The sequence below is a fragment of the Talpa europaea genome (genome assembly GCF_964194135.1).
Source record: "Talpa europaea genome assembly, chromosome: 12".
Taxonomy (NCBI): domain Eukaryota; kingdom Metazoa; phylum Chordata; class Mammalia; order Eulipotyphla; family Talpidae; genus Talpa; species Talpa europaea.
This window is the reverse complement of record NC_140079.1, coordinates 37282972-37291878: the sequence shown is the minus strand read 5'-3', so window position 1 is coordinate 37291878 and position 8907 is coordinate 37282972. Positions and strand designations below refer to the sequence as shown.

General features: G+C 44.1%; 1 protein-coding gene across 2 annotated transcripts in view; it reads left to right on the top strand.

Moving 5' to 3' along the window:
* Nucleotides 1-7073: 7073 nt before the first annotated feature.
* Nucleotides 7074-8907, top strand: part of DYNC2H1 (dynein cytoplasmic 2 heavy chain 1) — a gene marked incomplete at its 3' end in the record, with an annotated part of 284138 nt that continues 282304 nt past the window's right edge. For both annotated transcript variants that reach the window (XM_084249306.1, XM_084249305.1), the window contains exon 1: nt 7074-7320. In XM_084249306.1, coding sequence (XP_084105432.1) covers nt 7126-7320 — 195 coding nt within the window. In that variant the 5' untranslated portion in view covers nt 7074-7125. The remainder of the gene's footprint in view (nt 7321-8907) is intronic.

Here is an 8907-nt window from a genome sequence, read left to right as displayed (position 1 = left end):
TCCCAGAGACAGCAGCCAGAGCAGGAGCACAGTCTCCAGCGCGCCCCGGAGCGGCCGCCGCCCGCGCCCAGGTCTCCGCCCGGCCCCTCTCTGCCCGGGGAGGGAGGCACTCCTCTCCGGCGGGCACGGCGCCTCGGGCACACCGGGAAGAGAACGCGGCCGGCGCGCCACCTCCACCAGGCACAGACTCGCGAGCCGGAGGCGCAGCCTGATCCGGATGCGGATCCCTCGGGGCCGGAAGTGACGCCATGCTGCCGCGGGGGCGTGGCCGGGCCGGGCCGGGCGTCCGCCCGCGGCGCGGGAAGGGGCGGGACCTGAGCGCCGCTCGTCGTCCCGTCAGTCTCCACCCTTTTCCCGCAGCTCTTACCCGGTGCCAGAACTGCTGGCCTTGCTCCCCAACCCCCCAAGAGATGCCAATGAAATGGCTCATCACACTGCGCTGGCGTTAAGAATCACCTGGTAAAGTAGCCGAGTGTCCCTCAGAGCCCTTCGTTGGGCGCCCTCGCCTTACTCTGCACCACCCCTTAAACCCAAGTTTTTTTTACTCCCCACGTGTCCCGCGTCTGAGACCACTGCTTATTACTTTTTTTCCATTATTAAGCCTTAAAACGACTTAATACAGAGGAATTTGGGGGACAACCCCAAGGCTTCTCCCTCATAAACTTGTAAGCAATCCTTCACTTCATTGAAAATGTCTTTAAGTAAACTTTTGCTCGTTTAAAACTGTGCAGTAGACAGTCGTCTTAGCCTGTATTCAATAAGTTCACGGTCTCTAAAACAACGATGGCAGAGGGCTGCTGGAAGTCTCTTTAATATGCAATTCTGGTGAGACTACCTCCACCTTGGCACCCTTATCTGGCCAACCAGAAGATAGTTCCTTAGTGGCATGAATTGACTCAGAACAGACACATGACCCCGCCAGGCCAATCAGTGTCAATGGCATGAAATGAAACCATTAGGAAGCAATTTTATTTCCTGTGGACTTGAACCTAAGAGCTTGTGGAGAAGGGTTGTTAGGGCCTAAATTCTATTCTGTGCTGCTTTCATGACCTTGACTTTGAATTTGCAAGAGCCTTTCTGTCTCAAAAGAAAATATAGCTCATGAGAATAAAGTTTTGACTTTCAGTAGCATGAAAATTATTGTGAGGTTTTAAAAGCATATATATTTTTTTTTTAATTTTTTTTTTGTTTATTTATTTATTTATACAAGCACTGGGTACAGTCAGAAGCGTGGGAGGGTGAGAGAATTCACCAGAGGCAGAGCGGGGAGCAGAGCAGGCAGAAGGACTGAAGTACACTGCTGAGGGGAGCAGCGGGCGGCAGGAGAGGTCTGCGCGCCATGTGGGACCCTCCTCTGATGGCCGGGGAGCAGCCGGGGATCGAACCGGCGCCGCAGAGGCCGCGGGCAGCTTCGCAACCCAGCGCTCAACCGCTGCGCCAGCGGGGAGGCCCTAAAAGCATATATATTTTAAAAGATTTATTTATTTATGCATACAAGAACTGGGATACAGGCCAGAGGGGTGGGTGTGTGTGTGGGGGGGGAGTGGCAGGGTAGGGGGAGAGGTGGTGAGAGGATTCATCAGAGACAGAATGGGAAACAGAACAGGCGGATTGACTGAAATACACTGATGAGGGGAGCAGCTGGCAAGACAGGTGAGGTCTACTGTGCCAATTGGGTTCAGATCCCTGGCTGGGGGTACTGCAGTGGTTCTGTATAGCTTATAGTGCTGCGACTTAATCCCTTGTGCCACCAGGGAGGCCCTCAAAAGCATATTTTTAACATAAAAACCTAAACCACCTTTTTTTTTCATTTCTGATTTTATGGTTATAATTCTTCAGAGGCAATGAGAATGTCTGGCACTGCAATGGTCATGAGCATGAATGTGCAGAAAAGAAAAGCACACATTGTTTTTGAAATGTTTTCTCAACAGGGTAAATAAACAGAATTTTCAAGCCTTCAGTGAACTTTTCCACATTCCGTATGCAGTTAAGGCTTCTAGCTATACCTCCTGGTATAACACACCTAGGACTAGCTATATAATTTGTGGGGCCCTGAGTAAAGGAAGATGTGGAATTCTTATTCCAAATTTAATGCTTTTTGAGAACAGACCATTAAAGCAACTGTGGGATCCTTCTAAGAGGCCCTTGGCATCTACACAGATTGTGAATCCATGAAGCCCACATTGCACTCATCTTAGAGCAAGTCAAGACATAAATGACCTATGAATCATTTAATGGAGCACCAGGCTTCTGTGATAGAGAGTGGTATGTTCTTACTAAAAGTTGTTTTTTCATATTCCTGATACACAGTAAGATTAGATTTCCTACCCTCTCTGGCAGTCAGGAATTATAAAATCTGCCAAAGGCTTCCCTCTTTACTCTCCAGGCAGATTAAAAAATATCCAAGAGACCTCTATTATTCTAGAGAATAGAGGCCACAAATAGAAGAGGCCTCTGTCTCTGAATCATCACATGGAAGACTGTCTGCCAAATATTACATTGAAATGTCAAGTGAATGAGAAAAAAAAATCTATGATGTTAAGCTCTGAAATTTGGAGCTTGTTTAACATTTGCCATGTCTTGACTGTTAACAGGATCAGGTTATGCTCCAGTAACAAATGACATCAAAATCTTGTATAACAAAAAAATTACTTATTTATGATACTCCATCAAGAAGACTATGCTCATCATAGTCACTCAGGGAGCTAGGGTGATAAAACTTCATCTTGGACAACGGTAAGAAGAGTAAGCACAACATGCTCAGCATAACAGTAAGAACATGCTAAGTGATCCATTGGCTTATGTTTCTATGTATATGTGATAAATCACTTCTACTTACAGTGCAAAGATTGAACCGGGTAAAATGGTCATGCCTATCTTTAAAATGAGCATGGAAGTGCAATCCTGTTATGTGCCAAGAAAGGGGAAAGCCAGACAAATTTGGGCAACAACAGTGATTACCATGTGAATGTAGACCTTGGTGCTTTTTTTGGTGAAGCAACTAATCTCTTGGCAAGAGATTAATGACTTGTGCAACAGGGTTGGGGGAGCAGGAGGGTGCCTAGAATATGAACTCTCCTCTAGACATTCCAATGAAATTATATAGTCTCTAAGAATAGGAGGCAATAGATTTAGAAGGACAAACAGAACAAAGATCTTTGCAGTTTAAAGAAAAAAGGATTTTTCTGGATTCATTCATTTATTTTTACCAAAAGCAAACCTAAATCTTAGCCTTTGGTGATAAGACTGCAGGGATATCTTCCATCTCTCATTTCTCCAGCAAGTTCCTGTTTATAGGGAGATCATTTTAGACACAATACCATCCTTGGGTCTACATTGTCTCAATCAGTATGCCACTTAGGCAGCTCCTAAGTGGAAGGATGGTGCTGTAATACAGAAATTTCATTTTTTTTTTTTAAAGATTTAGTTATTCATGCATACAAGAACAGGGGTACAGCCAGATCCGTGGGAGGGTGAGAGGATTCACCAGAGACAGCACTGGGAACAGAACAGGCAGATCTACTGAAATACACTGAGGGGAGCAGTGGGCGAGACAGGAGAGGTCTGCCATGCCATGTGGGACCCTTGCCGGCAGGCCGGTATCGAAACAGCGCTGCAGAGGCCGCGGACAGCTCCATAGTGCTGCGCTCAACCGCCTGCACCACCAGAGGAGACCCAATTTCAAATATTTTATATAGAATTAGTAGTAAGGAAAATATGTTGTATATAATTAGTAGTCAGGCAGCAGGCACCCAAGAATGAGATTAGCAAGCTGGTTAGCTGGAGAGCCGTACTTGGTATTTAGTAAAGGTGTTCCCAGTGAGAAGTGGAAGTTGAACCATGACACCAGTGAGGCACTTCAGTCTGTGGGAAGTAGTTGGAGGCAGAGTGATAGTGCCTATTAGCTATAGTTGCCTTTAGCAAGATATTACAAGTAAGAAAGCAGAATGAACTTGGATGAGAATTTAGAGGAGAGATGATTAGGAGGGAGTTCTAGAGATAAAGGGCTTTTCAGGGTTACAAAGGCTAATTATCCTAAACCCTACATAATAGATGAAACTGAAAGTTTTAGCTAACAAAGTACTAAAAGATCTCTCATTTAAAAAATAAAAAAGACACTTTTGACAAAGATCAGATAAAGGATTTTTAACCTTGTCATCCAAACTTACGTTTCCGATAACCTAAAATAAGTATCATTAAGTTGACAGAGGAGAAATGTGTGTGAACAACCAAAGATACCATTCCTGAGAATTAAAAATAGGAAAGAACTAAAATAATTTAGAATATGGAACTAAAGGTGAATACATTAGAAAATCTAAGTTTTTAAGGAAGTTGTATTGTTAAAAAAACAAAAACAAAAAACCTGATGTGCTGGACTAAAAAATCTTTGAGCCTTAAAACAGCTGTGAAGCTCCCAGAGTTTCCCCAGCAGGAAGTTCAGATGACTAATCTTGGTTATGGGTTGTTTTGGACCATGAGGAACTCATATGAATCTAATGGAGAGAACTGCCCTTCACACGGAGACTGATCCGGGACCCCTTTCTCAAGAACTCCACAAATGTGTATGCATTGACTTCAGGGCCCTATTTTTTTTTTTTTAATTAAAATTTATTTATTTATTTATACAAGCACAGTCAGAAGCGTGGGAAGGTGAGAGAGTTCACCAGAGACAGAATGGAGAGCAGAAAAGGCAGACCGACGAAATACACTGCTGAGGGTAGCAGGGAGTGGCAGGAGAGGTCTGGGCGCCATGTGGGACCCTCCCCGGCGGCGGCGGCTGCAGGGGATAGAACGGGTGCTGTGAGCAGCTTCGCAACCGGGCACTTAACCGCTGTGCCACCGGGGAGGCCCTCAGGGCCCTGTTCCTGAAAAGAACACTAGGAACATGATAGAAAAGACTGATTAGTTTCAGTTAATTAGTTTTCATAATGGTACAAAATTTCAGATTTCACATTTGACTGGTTATCTTTAAGGATTAAAGGTGCCAAGTGAATGCTTGAAAAATGGGAATAGTAATTTGATCTCTCTTTAGATTTGTCTTGACCTACCCTGATGAGTAAATTGTTGCTGACATTTTTTGAAAGTTCTATACTCATTGCAATTGTGATTTCAAAAAGTTATTTTCTCACAGAATAAACTCTCTAAAAGATGTGAAACAGAAAATGTGATTTAATTGCATGTGATTCTACAAGCTTAAAATGGAAATGTTACAGGGCAACCCTGATATGAAAAGGGTTGCATGACTGTGGGTCCTCACCCAGCGCTTTAAAGGGACTTATTAATGCTAAACTGCAGGCAGACACAAAAGGTTAATAAAAGGTTTATTTATAAGAGAAGGGGAACTGAATAACTCAGGGAGAAAAAGAGGGCGATAAATTCACAAATACATCCTACCAGTTCAGCTGACCTAGAATCCCAATGGTCTGCTGAGCTGGCAAAAAGCCCAGAGCCGGAGGCAAAGAAAGTGGCCCTGCCCACATGGCTGCTCTTATATCAAACATGGCTGCTTAACTCCACCCTCGGATCCTAGCTACCCTCCCTTTGGTGCTCATGGGATTTGTAGTTCCCAGTGTTGTGGGGGTGGAGGCCACAAAACCAGTATGGAGTTAGTTTGCTCAGGACATCCTTTTCCCCTAACAGAAACAGAAGACAACCACTCTAACAGTTTATGTAAACATTTTTATTATTAGTTGACATGGTATAAAAGGCTATGTATTTAAAAAAAAAATATTGGAGTGCATTCAGTTACAAGTCTAAGCAAGACTGTTTCCTGAAAATAAAAGGTGATCATGCACACAGTAAAGACAATCATGCACACAGTAAAGACAATAACATCAATCATGCACACAGTAAAGACAATAACATCAATCTTTCTAAAATAATTGTTATAGATGGAAACCACTACCTATTAATATGTTATTTTTTTTTTTTTTCTGAGACCCGTAAAATAGTTTCACTAGCATGTTTCATTATATTACATAATGTGGTAGAGGTACAACAGACTTTTTAAGACAGCAGTCTGTAAAGCAGCTTCACAAACACCAAAGGCTCCAATTAGGGCAAAGATGATAACTGAGTAGACCAAAAATCCTATGAGGGAACGGACTGTCTCCAGGGCCTACGTTGTTAATTGGCACTGAGCAGCAAGTTGTAGATATTGCTACACGGTAACTGGTAATTGTTGATTTCTGAGTCTTTGATGAATACTGGGATAAATGACCAGCGGTTTAGTAGTTTATAATGATCCCATGAGGTAAAAAAATGATGAAGTCTGGGCCTCCCCTGCTGGCGCAGAGGTTGAGCGCTGGGTTGCGAGGCTGCCCGCAGCCTCTGCAGCGCCAGTTCGATCCCGGCCACCGACTAGGGTTCCACAAAAAAAAAAAAAAAAAAAAAAAAAAAAGATGAAGTCTAACTTACTTCCCCATTTCTTCAGATTTGGTTGTGCCCATTGCAAAATAAACTAACAAGTATTATTGTATGTTTCGTTTTCGTTTATTTTACAAATGTGGCCCAGTGTTCAGGTAACGATTGTAATGAAAAACTGGTTAATTTTTCGGAAATTAATAACAGTATTAAAAAAAAATAATGGCGGGTGAGAAACATCCCATACAGAAAGGAGCAAGCAATATACTGAACTCTTAAATGCTCATTACCACCTTGGGTGGGAGGTAGCATTTCCCCACCTGACAGATGTGGACCCAAACGTTAACAGAGGGGTTTGCTGCAGGTGGAGAGGGAGCACTAGACACCAGGACCCCCAAGTCCAGGTTCCGCTGCTGCACTTGAAGACTCTCACCTGATTGTGCCATCTAAGAAATTGGCAGAAGGATTCAGACCCCACGCTAAGCGGCTCCTACTTCAGATCGATGACCGCGGCGAGCGGCTAGGGAGCGCCGAGGCGGTCGATCCGCGCCAGAGTTTTGCGTGCTCGTGCCCGAGGCGGCGGCGTCCGCGGCGCGCCTCCGCAGGGCTCCGTCGCCATAGCGACTGTCCCTGGCAACCGCGAAGCTCAGCGGGCCAGGCTGCGGGCTCTGGGTGGGAGCCCAGCCCCACTCTCCCCTGCCCTACCCTGCGGCCGAGTTTCTTCTTCCTTCCCTCTCTCCCGGCTTCCCCCTCGCCCAAACCATGGCGGGCGAAACCGGGGACGTTCGGAAAGTGTTCATCTTCACTACCACCCAGAATTACTTTGGGCTGATGTCGGAGCTCTGGGACCAGCCGCTTCACTGCAACTCTCCCGAAGTCAACAACTTCTTGGACGACGGCAACCAGATGCTTCTCAGGGTGCAGCGGACAGACGCCGGGATCGTCTTTTCCAATACAGTAGGGTTCCCTGCACTCCTGCTGGCCTCGCTCCGCTTTCCCAGGCCCCGCGCGGGCGCGTCGGCCCCTCTGAGCCTCCCGGGGCTGGTGGGCTGGGGGTGCGCGCTTTGGGGCTGCCAGGCCTAGCTCGTGGGTCCAGCGGGTGGGCGCGGGTCCCTGTCCGCGCACCCGACTGCGCAATACTTAGATATGAAAATGTTTTCTCCCCCTTTTGAGTTTCTTTGTGTCAAATTCCAGGTTATCTTTTTGGGATTACTCACTGAGTTTAAATTTACTTGAGGGACTGCGGCTGGCGCTAGATTTGGGTGGTGGGTGGAGTGCTCAGGTATATGCTCAGATCCAGGCGCTCCAGAAACTTAGATAGTATTGTAAAGCAAGGGTATATAAATAATATTTAATTAAAAATAAATTTAGTTGAGGGAAAGATTAAAATTTTACACCTTTTGCGAAATGAGACGGTACAAAATCAATTTTTTGTAACAGGGTATATCGCTTTCTCTATGTATATACCTCAGTGATATGCAGGAAAAAAATCGCTCACTAGAGGGGTTCATAATGGGTGAAAGTTTGCAGGTATATTTTTAAACCTCTTCTTGTCAACAAACATATCTAGCAGAGAATTTGACGCACAGCAAGCATTAAGTGCATCTTTGGGGATGATTGAATCGTTTGCCCCGTTCACTTTGAATCTTTAGTCTTGGATTTAATTCAATTATGTTCCATAAACTTTTATTTCGAACTCAATATATAAGGCATTTGGCTAGGCTTGGTGGCTCTATGAGATATTAAGAAGGTTGGCTAATCGAAGCTAACACTTGTTTTCTCTTCACACTGCCAGTCACTGTATAAACATTTTATGAATATTAGCACATTTAAAATCCATTACAACACTGTAATGTAGGAACTATTTTTATTCTCACTTTAGGGTGGAGGAAAATAAGACACAAAAGTTACATCCTACTCCCCTTCTCTAATAGGTAGAGTACAGTTCCAGAGCCTCTCTAGTGCCCTGTGATGACACTCTCAACAAATTACAAAATCTAGACATAGTGTTGTAAATGCCACGGACAGTTTAGAGTGTAATGGGAAAACACAACGAGGAGGATTTGGATTTGTGAAAATATATCATGGGTTGAGTAATGAAAATTGAAGCTTTAACCATTTAAAGTTAAGTCTATTTCTAGTGGATCCCAACAGTGTATCTTTTTAGTCATATGCCACATCATAATTTTTTTTTGGTCATGTTTGAAAATGTTTTCTTATATCTTCAGTTGTAATTTTTAATGTCTGAGAGTCAGCATGATTTAATAACAAGTTAAAAAATATTTATTGGTATCAACTACGGGTTTGACTGTCCCTGGAGCTGGGGAGAAAGTTATGAACATATCTTAGAGAGAGGTGTGATCCGGTTTATGCTTTAGGACAGAGGTTGCCAAACTTTTTTTGTAATAAGCCAGGTAATATTTTCAGCTTCATTGGCCCTACAGTCTGTGTCACACCTCTAGCTGTGCCATTGTAGTGTGGATGCAACCATTGACAGTGGGTAAATGAATGAGTATTGCTGCATTCTAATAAAATTTCATTTAG